At 38.6% G+C, this 17801-nt stretch overlaps 1 protein-coding gene across 3 annotated transcripts in view; it reads right to left on the bottom strand.

Moving 5' to 3' along the window:
* The window catches only part of DERL3 (derlin 3), a 399138-nt gene that overhangs the window by 64805 nt on the left and 316532 nt on the right, over positions 1-17801 (bottom strand). For all 3 annotated transcript variants that reach the window (XM_044068684.1, XM_044068683.1, XM_044068685.1), the window contains exon 5: positions 3720-3915. In XM_044068684.1, the coding sequence (XP_043924619.1) occupies positions 3720-3915 (196 nt within the window). The remainder of the gene's footprint in view (positions 1-3719; positions 3916-17801) is intronic.

Below are 17801 nucleotides of genomic sequence, written 5' to 3'. Positions count from 1 at the left end.
CATGTACCCCAGAGCTTGCAGGTATTTCCTTGCATGGAGCTGGGACAGGCTTGCCAAGTCCTTGAAGTAAACTGAAAGAGTTGCCTGCTTCTCCTGGGTGAGATGTATCATCTGGGCGGTTGTGTTCAGACTCGCTCCCAGGAATGTTATCTCCTTGGTTGGCACCATTTTTGATTTTCCTCATTGAGAGTGTAACCCAGAGAAGAGTCTTTACACATTCCAGATCCTTTAACAGCTGTTCCTGAGAATTTGCTTGAATTAGACAGTCGTCCAGGTATGGATAAATTTGAATTTTCTTCTGCCTGCAAAAAGCAATGACTGGAGCTAGGCACTTTGTGAAAACTCTGGGAGCAGTAGATAAGCCAAAGGGCAGCGCACAGTATTGATAAGGTTGCTTGCCCACTATGAAACGAAGGTATTGCCTGCGACATTCCCTGATAGGGATGTGCAGATAAGCCTCTTTTTGAGATCCAAAGTTACCAGCCAGGAGTCCTTGTCTAACATTGGTAGTAACTGATGCAGAGTGAGCATTCTTGAACTTTGGAATTACCAAGAAAGAGTTCAGAATGGATAGATCTAGGATAGAATGCCAGGTGCCTTCTTTTTTTGGAACTAAGAAAAGTCTGGAATAGAAGCCCTGGCCTATCTGCTGAGCAGGAACTGATTCTAATGCTCCCAGATGTAACAGAGACAAAATTTGATTTTCTACTTCTGCCCTTTGGTTTGGAGGAGTGCCCAGGAATCCTTTATGTACAGGAAAGGTGTGGAACGAAAACCTGTATCCTAGGGATACAGTTCTACCTATTTGTCATCTGTGATGGTGGCCCAGACATTTGCAAAAAAGGCCAACCTTCCCCCTAAAGGACTCTCCGGACAAGCAGGAACAGGCAGAAGTTGGACAGAGTCATTGATAATGTTTGGATTGAGATGTAGGCTTAGAACTTCCCGCCTTACAAGTGAAAGCATGACAAAACTTAGACCTTTGAGGGGTAGACACCTGCCCCCTAGAAGATTTGTAACCTCTAGTCCTAGAATGGTTCTGTCTGCTGGTATCAGGAAACATCCAACTCTTAGAGAAGGGTAATTCCTGCTGAAGCGAGGAGGTTGAACTTGCAGAAAGTCTAACTGTTTGCATAGACTTGGCCTTATCCTCCATCTTTTTGAGCATTTCCTCTGCTTTGCTGCAAAAAGACTGTCCTTATGTAAAGGTACATCTAAAAGCTTAGACTTGACAGGTTCTGGAAGGGGCTGTTCCCTGAGCCAAGCATGCCTTCTAATAACAGATCCAGTAGCTGTAGCCCTGCAGGAGGCTTCTAGAATATCAAAAACCACAATGTAATGAATGTGTTTTGACAAAACTGGCAGAATTCAGCAAATTCTGCATATCTTTACTCTCTGCCAAAAGAGGCACACTTGCAATCTTTGACTTAATAGCATCCAAGGTGTGCTGCTGATACTTAAGCATATGAAAAAGGCAATTAGTAGACCTAATAGCAAGAGTGGCAGAGGTATAAACTTTTTTACCCCACCTAGCTAGGTTCTTAGATTCCCTGTCAGAAGGAACAGGATTTTTAGTAACAGTGGCTTTAACTCCTTTAGGGCCTTGAGAAATAACCTCTGAATCAACCAAAGGATTCTTAAAAAGAAACAAATGAGAATCAGGGACTCTATAGTACCTGTCAGATTTCCTGGGAGCAGGAAGAACCAAATTCGGAGTCAAGGAATTTTCCAGAAAAACATCAACCACTTCCAACACTGGAGGAATAGCCAGAGGCTTAGGCAAATCCAATAACTCCCTAATCCTTTTCTTAGATTGGGGATAATCCTGACTTTCCCATTTAAAATGCTCCCTGAGAGTATTCAAAGCATCACCAAAAGAGAAATCTTCTGGAGGAGAAGCAGAAGGAATGGATTCCTCTGCATCAGAATCCTCAAAAGGAGACAAAAACCTGAGAATCTTCCTCTTCATCAGTAGAAATGGTAGAAGTATCAGAACCTGAATAAGATAAAGCCTCTGGGGAGACATCCCTACCCCTTTTTGAAGGAGGAGGTTGTGAACCCCTAATAAGAGTCAAAAGGTCATTAGCCATCCTAACCATTTGAGATTGAGGGGAACGAGAGGAAACTAAAGCCTGTTTCTTCACAGGCTTACGACTGAAGGATTTACTTGCAAGTCTGAAGGACTCGGGAGGCTTAGCAACCACCGAAGTAGTGGCAGAGGACGTCGCTATGAGTCTGCTGTCAGAATGAAGAACGGAGGCCTTGGACACCGGAAACAGCTTAGCAGCTCTGGATCCAACTAAAGATGCGACAGGTGGAAGGTCAGAAGACAAAATGGAAGCCGGAGGCCTGGGGCACTCTGAAATGGTCTCAACCAAAGCCTGCGGTTGAAAATCTGCAGACTGCAGGGGCTGCAAAGGCGCCTCACTGGCTACCGCAGGACTGATGACCAACTTATCATCTGAAGACTTGGCCCTCTGAAGCCTGTTGTGGTCCTTGTCTTTATGCTTCTTAGGGATATCTGAATCCTGAAGACCAGCGAACACCATACCGACAAACTTAAGCCACATTCCAAAATGCTCAGATAAAAGCTTAGCCCGACGACGAATAGTACATGGATAAAAGGAAGCACAGAGATCACAATTAGGAATGTTGTGGTCAAGGCCTAAACAAATAATACAATAGGAATGAAAATCTTGATGGGGAATCTGCTTTCCACAGGCAAGACAATTATTAACTTTTTCTGACATTTGTTATGGCAAGAAAAGAGGATCCTCAACGGGGTACTTAGCTGTAGTTGACTTCATCTTTGTAGTTGGAAACCAAAAAGGTAAACGGCCAACCGGCACTCGTGCAAAAATGCTTCTGCTTCTGCAAGGAAGACTGAGGAAGTGACGTTGGCTGCCTCCTTTTGTATCGGATGTCCTGACGTCCTTAACAACTGACAACGGCCAATGTCATATTTACTTACCTTTGGTATTCTGGCCAATCGAGGGCTACCGGGAGCCAGATATCCCACTGGTTAGGACTGCAACAGTGAAACACGATGAACATCTGGTCCTGAGCTTAGCAAGCATTAATACTGCAGTGTAAGGCACCAGTGTGTACAGGCTGATGCCACAGCTGCACCAGTGCTAACAGCAATAAACTCCCCAAAATTATATGCAGCAAATCAAAAGGCCCCATTTGAAAACTAAACCTAGGGACAATAAAAATGGTTGTCAAAGTTAATATTTTCCTAAAAACATTCAGTTGAAGTACCAAGGTCTGCTTACAGAACAAGATTCTTCATGCCACCAACCAAAGATTAATATGCATGAACTTATTTATCCGTGTCATAACTAAGGTTTTGCCTTAATCCACACAGTTCTTTTTCAGATTCAACCCAGGAACAATGTAGTTAAATAATTTGTCCAGTCACAAAGTGGGCAAATGGGAGACTGATGACCTATACCCTGAACTACAGGAAGCAAATGGGCCATTTCCATGAAAACTGGGCCCAGGGAAAATAAATATCAAAGTTTTAACTTAGTAAAAACTTTCACTTGAAGCAGCAAAGGTCTATTCACAGAACAGTGTCCATTGCTTCTGAGCTTTAACAGCATCCCACAGAAATTCAACATGTAGTAATGAATAATCATTAAAAACAATGCTTCTAAAACAATAAAAATCACTGTAACTATACATGCAGAATTAAATCAAAAAGAAGATTAACTTACCAAGCAAGTCAATGATGATAGAATTCCCCAGAAGCAGGGAAAAGCCCATGAGTACCCAAGGCAGGAAAGGAGCCTGAAAGTTGAGAAGTCCAAAGAAGTTCATCCGGACAAAGGGATTCCGACGGCTCCATACATACACCAGCATGATGGTGAAAGCTTGACCCAAGAAAAACAGACTACCAAAGAAGCCAAACAGCTTTAAGTTGGGAAGTCAAGGTAAGTTGGAGGTAAACAGGTGTTTCATTATATAGCATATAGTTACAGTATGGAGAACCATTTACAGTTTAGGCCTACTTTTCTCTACATCTAGATACATCTACAGGCTTATCACGCTTAAGTTCCTTTCAGCTCACCCCCAATTCAGAAGGGGCAAGAGTACACCCTTAGTCATTTATCCCTTTTTAGGTCACTCTGCATGCAATTAGAAAGGGGCTTAAGGTACAGCATGTCAAACAGAGGTGTGAAAGGTGCAGACAAATGCTCTGCCAGTGTTGAAACAAATCTAGTAGCACAGCATGGAATGAGGCATTAATAACTTCATCTTGCAGCCCTAGGTTCGATTCCCCTCAGTATTTACCTGCATACTCTCTAACTTTGAACAAAGCACATACCAAAACAAGTGCTCCCAAATCATCCATGAACATGAACGATTTACATGTGGGGGATGGGTGTCTTACCCAATTAATGAATGAATAAATACAAACTTAAAGACACATCCATACCATGTGAGACACTGAAGGAAATGCACTTCACAAGGCAGCACCACTGGTGGCAGCAATCATTTCCTGACTAAACAGTATTCCTCTTTTTCCACACAAGCATATGTAATTTCCATTTGTTGGGGGGGGGGGGGTGTCACCTTATCATGAATAATATAGCTCACTGCTGCTGTATTCCCTGGAAACAACCCATACAAGATTTTTCTTTAATTACATGACAATGGACAAAACCCCAGGTCATGTCCGCAGCTAACTCAACTGACTGCAAGTTTGCCATACCTCAGGGTAAGCTACAACAGTTGTAGTGGATTAGTTAGGTCCTTAGAGCTCAACCAAATGGGTCTTTGATGAATAAGGCAGTGTCTGGCCAGACAGTTACCCTTTTGAAACTCACAGACACTTTTGGCCCCTACCCAGCACACATGCCCTTCCCCACTGTCAGTCACCACCTCTACTATGACACTTACAGGACATCACTTTTTTTCCAGTATCATGTCCCTCTCTTTAGGACACTGACGTGTGAAGTCTGGAATGGAAGACAAGAAAAGGCAATCACTTTTTCAAGTAACCTGCAAGTGTGGCTTACTGTAAAACTCCATCCTAACCAAGGTGCAAGGTTTGAGCCCCACATGGGGTAACTGACTAGGCTTAAAATGGCCCACAAGGCAGTTAGCCTAGTACTATTCTATGAATCTATGAACTGGGAGGCCCCCTCCATAGTACTCACTTCCCCAATCCCAAACGTCTGGGTGATTCTCCACCTACCAGTGTCTCAGCATAAACAACTTTTACCTTGTTCAAAACTCAACTACAATTAAAAACAAATCCTCAACATTTACTCAATCAATACTATCCATCCTTAGCTACTCCACATATGACTATGGAGGTGATTGATCCACCTGTTACGGTTCTTAACATTAAGGGCCTCTGACAGGCACCTGATATGCTAGCATCCCATACTTGAAAGTAACGGAATGGTCACTTTCATCTTAAAGTAAAAAATACATTAATACACAGCAAATGTGATCTAGTCACACTGTACCTATAAAAACATTTAAAATGTGTCTTTTCCCCCACTAATTATAAAAATGTCATACCTGAAAAGTTCTTATGGCTTGGATAACATTTGTAAATGAAGAACATGTCTCATCCACCCTCAACTGTATGACTGTAGTACGAGCAAAGGAATGTACCCAAGTGAAATAAAGCAATGGTCTTTTTAACTTGCATAGTAAGGTACACATTAAAAACCCTCCAGTGTGTTTAGAGTCACTTTAAATTAATCAAAACAAAACTGTGATGTGGGAGGAACCACACAAGCCATTAAGGGAGACCACTCAGAAGAAGCACAGTTAAGCGCTTCCATCTGCATACAGCCTGGACTTCTCTTTAGCACAAATGACTAGACTTGTGAATTTACTGTCCCAGTCAATGACTATGGATAAGATTAATGGTGTTTCTCTAGTGAATTAAACGGGGATAACGTGCAACCAAGAAGGGTTTTGTATTCAAGGAAATTATGTTGATCGGCTTACCCAGATTATGAAATCTGGAGTTCCGGATTATACATTTTCCTAATATGTCAGTAAGGTTGTCGGGTTGGGCTCCGGTATGATTTAAAAGTGTGGTGCAGTATCAAATGACCGAACTACAGTGATGGGAACAGAAAGAGACATTCAGGGACTTAATACATATGTCAATATGGGCTTGGGATATTGGTCAACTGAAAAAGTATTTTCAAATTTCTGTAACTACTGAAATGGACTTACGATGAAATGTGTAAGTTAGAAGGTAAAATGTTTAAATAAGAGTCTTTAATGTTATACATTTTTTTTAAAAGAGTGACTTGAGTGTAAGACAGTACTACTTGGGCTTCAATTTTATAAATACCCTAATAATGTGAGAGAGGGCAGAAGCCTCCATTGTGAATTAAACATCTTTGGTAAGTGTAGGTTAGAACTCATGATAATCATTATTAAACACAATGAGGTGGTAAGGGAATCCTTCTATAGGGATACTAATACACTGAACAAAAAATGCAAACTGATTTACTTTATTCTGTGGTGGTAAATTGTAAAAACTATTATCGGATGTTAAAAACCCCAAAAAAAAACACCAAGTAGCACCAAGCAGTACCCTAATAAATTCCAATAGCGGAATGCCACTCAGAAATGGAATAAATTGCCTTTATTAAAACAATAAAACCGTAAAAAATAGAAGTACAAGGGCTTTCGTCTCCTGCCAGACTTCTTCAGATACAAATTACATCCAATCCATTTACCCTTTTATACCAGTCTTGTTGCAATTATTAATTAGTTATGCTTAATTAACACTTTTTATTTCAACCCCTTTACTATTTAAATTGGTATCTCCAATACAATACTTTCATGTGGGAAAGAAACATGCTTTTAACTTATTTTATAAATCCGTATTGATAAAATTCATTGGTTTAAAAAAAAAACACCCATTTTTTAGAAAAGGATCCGCGGTGGTGGTGCTGCGGTAGCGTTGTCACCTCACAGTAAGACGCTGTCTGGTTCGACTCTCAGTTAGAGCGTCTTCTGCGTGGGGACATGCGTGAATGGGCATACCTTCGTTGAAGGTTGTGCATCAGGGCTGGCAACTTGGTACATAAAAATCAACTGCTAATCATTAGCGGACCGGAGTTCCGCTGTGGCGACCCCTAACCCGGAAAAGCTGAGTCGCAACAACCCATTTTTTAGAAAAATGTCTTTATAACCCTTAAAGTACAAATCTGAGGTTAGTCTGAGTGAAAGGTAGAGAAGGGGAGTAGTAAAACATCAGTAAACAGGTGCTAATTGGAATTGGTAAAAAAACTTAGGTTTTTAATATACACACATTTTCTACCAAGGGGAGGACATATACCCTACCAGTGAAACATATCTAGTCCCTTATTATGTTTTTTCTTATTATTATTACTTTTATTTCACTCTCCATTGTCATTTCCATTTTGGAGTTGTACTTTAAAGGTTATAAAGACATTTTTCAAAAAAATGGGTGTTTTTAAAACAAATAAATTTTATCACTGCAGATTTATAAAACAAGTTAAAAGCATGTTTATTTCCCACATGAAAGTATTATATTGGCGATAACACTTTAAATAGTAAAGGGATTGAAATAAAAAGTGTTAATTGAGCATAACTAATTAATAACTGGAACAAGATGGATATAAAAGGGTAAATGGATTGGTTGTAATTTGTATCTGAAAAAGTCTCCTGGCAGGAGACAAAAACGCTTGTACTTCTATTTTTTACGGTTTTACTGTTTATATAAAGGCAGTTCATTCCATTTCGGAGAGGCATTCCACTATTGGAATTTATTAGTGTACTGCTTGGTGCTACTTGGTGTTTTTTCTGTTTTTTGACTGTTCGTATCCTTGGATCTGTGGTGTGCCATGGCAGGAATGGATTGCCTAAACCCCGAGATCAAACACGAATGCCGATGTTGAGGGGGGAAAGGGACTTTAATACTGAATTTTGTTCTCAAGCAGAATTTTTTGAATTAAAGAATGCCGTGGCATCTCTGAAAGGAGATATCACCCTTCTAATTGAGTTATTATCACAGAAGAATGGGTCTGCAACTCCAGGAAGTACGGATGAGACATCTTCACCAAAGAGAATCTGTGAAGGTACTTCCAGGTTAACCTCGGTTCTTGCTAAACGGATTGCTGCTGAAACTAAATGTGGAAGTTCCAGAGACTGTGGTGACATTCATCTGAAGGAACCAGGTACTATGCGAACAGAAGGAGTGGGGCGAAAATATTACAACAAGGTTAAAATGGCAGTCAAAGGTACTGTTAACCAAAAAACTTTTATGTTAACTAGTTCTAACAACGAAATGGCCACAACCGACATTGGCCACAGTGCTGGTTTAAAAAGTACTCGCGCTGAGGCAGGAGAAACTGCTAGTTTGAAAAACATTATGGATAAATGTTTTTACTTGATCAAGGATAGAAATCAACATGAGACTTTTAACCCTATTAATGTTAACCACGAAAGTATGACTTTGAAACAAACTATATATAAGCTTGAAAGACAGTTGCTAAAATTTAAAAATGTGCAAACTGAAATTGAGTATTTGAGAGCATGTTTGTTTCATAAGATTGTACCCCAAAGATTACAACTATACAAGTTCCCGTTTGGGTTCATTTACAATGCTGAAACGATTTTAAAAAGTTTTTTGATTAATGTGGGAAAGAACTGATCGAAAAAAATATTACATATAATGAAGGAATGTTGGAAAACTTGGGAAAAGAAGTAGATTTTTTTAACATAAGTATAACGAATGATTTATTGTTCGAAGAAATGCAAAGTTTTTATGAGCACATGCTTGGTAGAATACAGAAACAAATGTGAAGCTGTGTTTTTTAGAAAGCAGAAACAATGGAAAGGGATATCAGACAATATGAAAAACAGGAGGCTTACACACACCCATTGTCCAAAAAGAAAGACTTTACTGAAAAAAAGGAAGAAAGGTTAGAAAGGGGTTGTAACATAGGCCACTTAAAGGCTAGAGCTGACGGAATAGATAGAGGGAATAGACAAGGGGACTTGGATGAGTTAGATTCCTTTTCCAATGAGTTACAGGATTTTCACATTGTACGCCAATCAGAAAGACTAGCCACCAAGACAAAACAGAAGAACCTGACTGAGGCACCACTACAGGCAGGAAAACGGGAGGACAAACAGGCAGTGGTTAACCTTGGTGATGGCATTACAAGTGAATACAATGGGTTTAAAAATTACAACTTCACAGGATTTGAATTTACTAAAGAACACTTTAGTTTATTCATAAAAGGTTTTAAATTTGTACCCACAAAGCAAATGGATATTGCAAACACAATTACTGAATTTAAAATGTTTGTTAGAAAACTTAATTTAAAATTGCGCTCTAAAGAAAAGGGACTATCACTATGTAAGAAGGAAGAAAATAGATTAAATATAAAGAAATATAGTATGTTCAACCCTCCACTACATATGGATTTGCAGGTATTTGAGAAGGCAGTAACAGAAGACTTCTATAAAGTATGGGTAAACCAAAAAAAGGCTAGATCACAACTTAAATAGAGAAGAAATACAACTTTTAAATAGTTTCATAAAGGATAGTAAAATACGAATAATGAAACCAAACAAAGGTGGTGGGGTAGTGTTATATAACAAGGAAGACTATAAAAAATAAGATGACTGAACTCCTACAGAATAGTGACATATACAAATTAGTATCCCAGAACGAAATAAACATAGCCTACCAAAAGCTTGATTCATACCTTGAAGAATATGTGGTGGAAGGATGGCTCACTGTGGATAATCTTGATTTCCTTATGCAAAACAATCCCTTAATTGCCAACATATTCAGAATACCCAAAATACATAAAAATGTATATAATCCACCCTTTAGGCCAACAGTAGCTGCCAGAGGGTCAAAAACTCACCCCTTGGCAATATTGACAGATAAGTGACAAAGGAGGTGGCAGAAAACACCCCACATCTACTTAAAGACTCGTGGGACTTCCTAGGGAAACTTAAGAGGGACTTTGGAAGAGAGATCTAAAATTGTTAACTATAGATGTGGTGGATCTTTCCACCTCCATTCCCAAAGAAGGTGGTACAGAATACTTTAGAGATATTATACCTACACTCCACTTTAACTACAGACAACATAAAATTTGTGACAGAATTAATGGAGTTAACCCTAGAAAATAACTTTATACACTTTGAAGGGGAATTTTACCATCAAAAGAGAGGGGTAGCGATGGGTGCAGCCTGTGCCTCAGTTTACGCCGACCTAGTTATGTTGGGATGGGAAAAACAACAAATTTTTTCCAGTGGGCACTATGATTGCAATATAAAATGTTATGGTTGTTTTCTGGATGACATTTTTATTCTTTGGCATGGGTCAAAGGAAGATATTCAAAAATTTATATGTTACTTAAATTCTAGATGTCACTTTTTTAAATTTACTTACACATGGAATGAAGAGAGTATTAGTTTTCTAGATATAAAGATATCCCACACAGAATATGGTTTCAAATCAAACATATTTAGAAAATAAATCTTCAGCAACACCTATTTGCATTACATAAGCAACCATCCTAAACATCAGAAGAAAAGTATAGTAAGAGGTCAGGCAATAAGAATAGCCAGGATGACCTCAGAACATAGGGACCTGTGGGACGAACTTGTGTATTTGAAAAAGATGGACAGAGGCTACCCAGAGAGGTTGATTAATAAAGTGAATAGGGAAATATACAAAGGATGGGGAATTAAATTCTGCCCACTTTTAGGAGGGAATGGTATGAAGCAGGTTCCTAAAAAAGATGGCAAGAAATTTGAAATGGCTTTGGTCCTGGAGTACAGCAATAGTGTTGAAAAAGTGAGGGACATAGTTGAATCAAACTGGAATATTTTCAAGGGGAACAATGAACTACACGTGACATTTGGGGAAAAACCCATGTTCACTTACAAAACCGGAAAAAATTTCAAATGTTTGAAACTAGTGGACTGAATAACAAAAAAATAGGAAAAGGTACAAAACCTTGTGGTTGCTGTGCACAATACAAATATATTACTAAAGAAAATGGTGGAATTCTAACAACAGTCACTTTAAAAGAGTATATTTCCTAGATGGGAATTGTTCTACAAGCAAGGTAGTATATTTAGCTAAATGTGAGACCTGCACAGCATTTTACATACGGAAGACAGAAAGACATTTAAAATCAAGAATATACGAACAAATGTATGACATAGGTAAAGAAAAGGAAACAAATGTATTATACAGGCACATTAAAAATTGTACCAGTTTCAGAGGATACAAGCAAAATAAAAATCATCCCCAGGGGAGGTGACTGGTAAAGAGATTTACTTAAGAAAGAACTAATTTGGCAATTGAGGTGTAATGGTATGAATCCACCAGGACTGAATGACCATGCAACAATAGGGCCATTGTTAAAAGAAAGGGCTGAGCTTTACCTATGAGGTTAGTCTGGGTGAAAGGTAGAGAAAGGGAGTAGGAAAAGGGGGCTTGTAGTAAAACATCAGTAAACAGGTGCTAAATGGAATTAGGTAAAAAACTTAGGTTTTTAATATACACACATTTTCTACCAAGGGGAGGACGTATACCCTACCACTGAAACATATCTAGTCCCTTATTATGGTTTTTCTTATCATTTTTATTTTTATTTCACTCTCTATTGTCATTTCTATTTTGGATTTGTACTTTAAGGGTTATAAAAAATTTTTCTAAAAAAAAAATAAGTGTTTTTATTAAAACAAATGAATTTTATCAATGCAGATTTATAAAACAAGTTAAAATCATGTTTCTTTCCCACATGAAAGTAATGCATTGGAGATACCACTTTAAATAGTAAAGGGGTTGAAATAAAAAGTGTTAATTGAGCATAACTAATTAATAATTGCAACAAGATGCGTATAAAAAGGGTAAATGGATTGGTTGCAATTTGTATCTGAAGAAGTCTCCTGGCAGGAGATTTAAGCACCTGTACTTCTATTTTTTACAGTTTTATTGTTTTAATAAAGGCAGTTTATTCCATTTCTGATTGGCATTCTGCTATTATCAGATGTTATACAATATAGACATTAACTATAGTCCAGACCAACACGGAGGGACTCTGGCTGACCAAGTTTGCACATGACTGCAAGCTGGGAGGCATTATTAACTCCCCAAGTGATGCAGACATCCTACAGAAAGGCCTCACTGAGGCCAATGACTGGTGTTGAAACCATGACCTTAAGCTTAATGCCAAAAAAATGCGTTGTCATCCCCTTTAGGAAAAACTCAGTTCCTACTAATTACCACATCGATGGGAGCCCACTGAACACTGACAGCGTTATAACAGATCTAGGGACACAGGTTGACAGCAACCTCATCTTCGACCACCACATTGCCACTGTGGTCAGAAAGTCCTTTGTGGCACATCTCATTATCAAGGGTTTTGCATCCAGGAAGAAAGAGGGCATCATTTCTCTCTACTCTTCCTTCATTAGACCAGAGTATAATGCCCCATTTGGCATGTACCTCACTAGACACCTGCAACAGTGGGAGAGGCCACAAAAGTACCTCAGAAAGAGGATCCTAGGCCTTAAACACATGTGCTACATGGACAGACTCAAAAAACTCCAGCTATTTTCTGTATCATATCGTCTACTAAGAGGCGATCTCTGCTTGACTTACAAAGCCATGTCTGATCCAGCTCTGTTAGAAATGCTGCATCTAAATAAATACCAATCCTCTGCACCACACGCTCCAGAGACCTCAACCTCATTACCACAACCAACAGAACATGCTGGAGGGACAGGTTCATAACCCAAAGACTGCCCATGCTCTGGAATAGACTTCCCATACATGTCAAGCAGAGCAGCTCACTGGCCCTCTTCAACAGAAATCTTCAGGAGTGGATGGGAAATAGAAAGTTCACTCAGGGATCACTCCAGTGGCTCTACTTAATAGAAGCACTGGGAACTAACATCGGGCAGCACAATGCTAGGGCACTTCTATGAGCTAGGCTTGTAAAGGCTCCAGGGTCATTAGCCCAGTACACACCTATGAATAGAAATGTAAATATGAAAAGTTGGAGAAGGACCAGAAGGAATATGAAGAAAATAAAATGTATGCATTACCTTACAACTTGAACAAAAAACTTTGGGGTGGTAAGAACACAGTGATGATGATTATAAGGTTAACTATAATGATGTTAACAAAACGCATCCTTTGGAATTTCCACCACTGAGACAGTCTGAAAGGATTATGAACAGAAATTATCAGGGAAGAGGCACCTGGATGAGCTGAGAACAGTTTAGGAATCCCGCAAAAGGCCAGGAAAGATGGACAGAAAATAGGCAAAGAAGTTAAGTCAACAGGAGACATCTGAGGACGATATTATATTTATTTAAGTCTTTTGGCTTTTCCCGGTTAGGGGTCGCCACAGCGGAACTCCCGTCCGTTAATGATTGGCAGTGGATTTTTGCGGTGCCGAGTTGCCAGCCCAACCTTCCAAGAAGGCACGCCCATCCACGCATGCACCTACCTGCAAGTCTTTAGCATCACTCGACCATGGGGTGGGCATGCAGACTCCCCACAGAAGGCGCTCCAGCCGAGAATCGAAAGGGAGAACCTCTTGCTGTGAGGCGACAATGCTAACCGCTGCACCACCGCGGCCTTGAGGATGATATTATGGTTAATGAAATTATTAACAAAGCAATTTTAAGCTTTTTAATTATAGTGATTTACCTACAGATAAAGGCCACTTTAGATTGTTTAAAAAGGTTCTTAAGTTTGTACCCGCATAGTCATTGAATATTAGTGATACTTTAATACAACTAAAACTTTAAGGAAACTGAACTTTACTGTTCTGTATGAAAATGGTGGAATACAATGGGAAAGTCACCATTTTAAGAACAGTATCATTAACCCCCTCCCCCACTTCTTCCTTAAGTTCATAGGATCCTATGATACAAAGTTTTGAGGACTTTGTACAGTGACATTCGCACAAAAGGAAAAGGTGATACTTAAAAGTTTAGTATGTAATAATTGAGTTAGACTGATGAAACTAGATAAAGGTGGAGGGCTGTTACTGATGGATGTACTAGAATATTCAGGAACAATGTTAGACAATCTTCATGGTACTGGCAAATACATACCAATTTCAAAATTTGAAATTAATAAATTGCTTATTTGAATATTGATTACATTTGAGATTAATTATGGCTTTCACGGAGATTAATTTAAAACTCTGATGACTTTGAGGAAGAAGTTCTTCAAACAACTGGGCAGTATGGCTATGTGACCCATACATGCAAATATGGTTCTGTGAATTTGGGAAGTTTGTGTTGAACATGGAATCTGTACACATGATTTCTCAATGATTTGTATCATGTGGAAAGATACAGAGGATTAATTAATGGAATTTTTGGCCTACACTTAGGAGACAACCACTTTATGAAATTTACTTCTACAGCGTACCATACAAAAGTTAGTTGTCAGGATATTATGATTCCTAAAGTAAGAAATAAAAGTGATTTTAAGTCTATGCTATATCGAAAGTATAGGTTTTCAACTATTTATTATACTGGTGAACACCCCGTACATCAAAAGAAATCATAGTGAAAGACCAGTTCATTAGGGCAGTCCAAACATTTTCCCAGGCAATGAATAAATACATTGTACAGACATATAAAGATGTGTGAAAAAAGCTCCTTTAGTTTTTTTTTTTTGTATTAGAAGTGATGCTAGACCCTGGGGTGACTGGGGCATTAGAGACCAAACCTGAATATAGGAGCTTTTTTTTTTGGACAACTAACCTTGGACTCGAGCACCCCCCTCCCCACTCTTAAAGATAACATTTCCCTAGCAGCCGCCACACTCAATTTGAGGCTGGCTAGGCTTTAAATATTGCTATAGTTAAATATTTTAATGGTCAACAGTTTTTAATACTCATTGGATGCAGACAGCTATTTTTGGTTATATGTAATAGCAATCATTAACTTCTAATTGGTGCAACTGATTTACTAATTAATACCAGTACATAGGCTTATTTTTAAAAAAAATGAAATTTATGCATGCCATCCATTAAAAAATTTACTTTTTTGATTTCTTTAAGTAAGTAATTTAGGGGTTTTCTTTAAATCTTTTTGGATTTGGGTATGTGTATTACATGATATCTGATGATTGTTGTATTGGTAACTGAAAAATTATATTGAGCTGCTCTCTGCTTACTTCTGCTTGCTTGCTTGCTTGCTTACTGTGGGATTTGAAGTCTTCTTAAGACACACAGTCTTGCTGTGCTGTTTACTGCTGAATCAGAGACACATCATGACTCCATCTGTCAAGCCTTTCAAATTGCACACTGATAAAGAAATATATTTTGCAGCTATAAGCACAGTTACAGATAACTTATTTTATAACAAACCACACGTAGTCTGTCAGATTTGTAGCATATATTTACAAAGTTTTCCTTCATTACAGATATGAATGATGACTTCTACAAAATACCTCTCTGTCCTTCTCTCTGTCCTTCTCTCACATAACTGAATTACTACAATAGCTAAATACAGAGCTAGTCACGCACACAAGAGGTTATTTCCTCAGTATATTTTTCTGGCCTTCTATGGGAAGTCACATAATGTCTGTTTTTAGACTTTTCTATTGTCCTTTTGTGATGTAAGCACTTTTGCTGATGTGAGGATACCATTCTGAAAGAAACATCTGTATAAGCTGTTCCTACTGGAAAAACATCACGTATTGCTGAATTTATAAAAAAGGATGTCTGTTAATAGATATTTGTTCTGCAAACATGAGAAAATCATATAATCCTTGCTTTCCAATATTGCTTTGTTAGGCTTTTCTTTTTGATGCTGTGAAGAGAAGCCTGTCTGTTATACATATAGTATGAATGCACATTTTACATTGCTAAACTCTATACATATATTCAAGCAAACTTTTTATTCTATAATTTATCTTTCAGCATATTTATATTCATAATATCTAACAATTCCCTCTGTTTTTAAACATACTCAAAACATTTTATATAGAAAACACAAGAAACAAACCCTTTAGTCTTCTTTGATACAAGTCAAAATGCAATTTTACATAGTTAATACAATGATATTAAAGTATTACTACCAAAACTGAATGTATTTCACAACTTTTTCTTTTGCAGACCATTCTGTGAAAATATTTTATCAGTTATGAGCTGTGTCTGTTTTAATTTTACTTGATTAATTTATTATGTTGCAATCACATAATTTAATTTATGACTTAGAATTGTTTCATTAACTCTTTGCAACTGTTGAATTAACTATAAGAGACAGTAACCATGTGCTACTGCAAGCATTTATACACTACTGAAAAAAAGAAGTTATGTCCTTACCATAACGTTCCATGTGGAGTGTTCATGGGTTCGAGCCGATCCCTCGCCCGCGTCGGCCGACTGCAAAGCTCTGCATCGGTGAAGCTCGAGGACATCTAATACCCACAATCCCCTCTGCCTTTACCTCAGATCTAGTTTGCAAGCAAACCAGACATAAAGCACGCACACATGCCAAACTATATACATAAAAGTACATATATACAAACATACCAAGGGTATGATAGTAACACTAATACTGCAACAGCAGAAGGAGAATACCCAGACCAGACACCAAATCAACGCTCTTCCTAAGGGTGGGAGGGTGGGATGGAGATGAACACTCCACATGGAACGTTATGGTAAGGACATAACTTTTATGTGAGAGTGTTCAATCTCGCCTTTGTTCTTACACATGGGTAGCGCCCTAGCTCCATGTTCCTGAGGAACTCACGGGAGAACGCTCTTGAGCACAGTGGAACCAAAGGTTGCCCTATCCCTAGAAACCCTGTCCACTTTGTAATGAGAGATAAATGTATATGGTTTAGCCCAAGTAGCAGCCGCACAAATAGTGTCTAGTGGTAAGCGGTGAGCCAAAGATGTAGAAACTGATCTGGTGGAATGTCCTTTGGGTTTTGCTGATAATGTTTGGTCAGAGGCTTCATAAACATATGTGATACAGTCAGTTAGCCATTTAGAAAGAGTTTGTTTCAGAACTGCAAGACCCTTTCCAGCAAAGCTACAAATAGTTGATCAGATTTCCTGTGATCTTTGTTCTATCCAAATAAAATCTGAGTTGTCTATGGACGCCCAGTTTGTGCAACATATACTCCAATTTATTAGAGTGGTTCTTAAAGAAGGTGGGTAATTCAATGGACTGGTTAATATTACTAGAAGAACAAACTTTGGGGAGAAAGGATGGATTAGTGCGTAGGGATACTCTGTCAGAATGAAATATTAAATAAGGATGTTTGACAGAAAGGGCCTGAAGCTCAGACACTGCCTAGCAGATGTAATGGCCACTAGAAATAAAGTTTTCCATGATAAAAATTTCAATGTGCAACTTGAGGCTGGTTCAAAGGGTGGCGACATCAATTTAGAGAGCAACAGGTTTAAATTCCACGGTGATGTCGGACTTCTGACTGGTGGTCTGATATGAAAAGAACCTTTTAAAAAGGCTTTACAAAGTCTGTGAGCCATAATAGGCGCACCACATTCCTCTACAGGATAGTTAGAAATGGCAGCTAACTGTACTCTTAAAGTAGCCGGGGAAGCTCCTTCATGAAATAGTTCAGTCAAGAACTCTAAAACCTTGTTTAACGGAGCTGTAACAGGGTCCAAATCATGTGACTACCGCCCAAAAACAAAACGCTTCCACTTACTGGTGTAAGTCTTTGTAGTGGAAACTTTATGAGAAGCTACTAAAATATCTTGAACCGGCGTAAGGGGAACCGACCTGGCTGTGGAAGCGGAGCAGCCAAG

The sequence above is a fragment of the Protopterus annectens genome, chromosome 4.part0, assembly GCF_019279795.1.
Source record: "Protopterus annectens isolate FY-2018-M chromosome 4.part0, PAN1.0, whole genome shotgun sequence".
Taxonomy (NCBI): Eukaryota; Metazoa; Chordata; order Ceratodontiformes; family Protopteridae; genus Protopterus; species Protopterus annectens.
The sequence above is the reverse complement of the archived record's forward strand: the minus strand, read 5'-3'. Positions and strand labels throughout refer to the sequence as shown.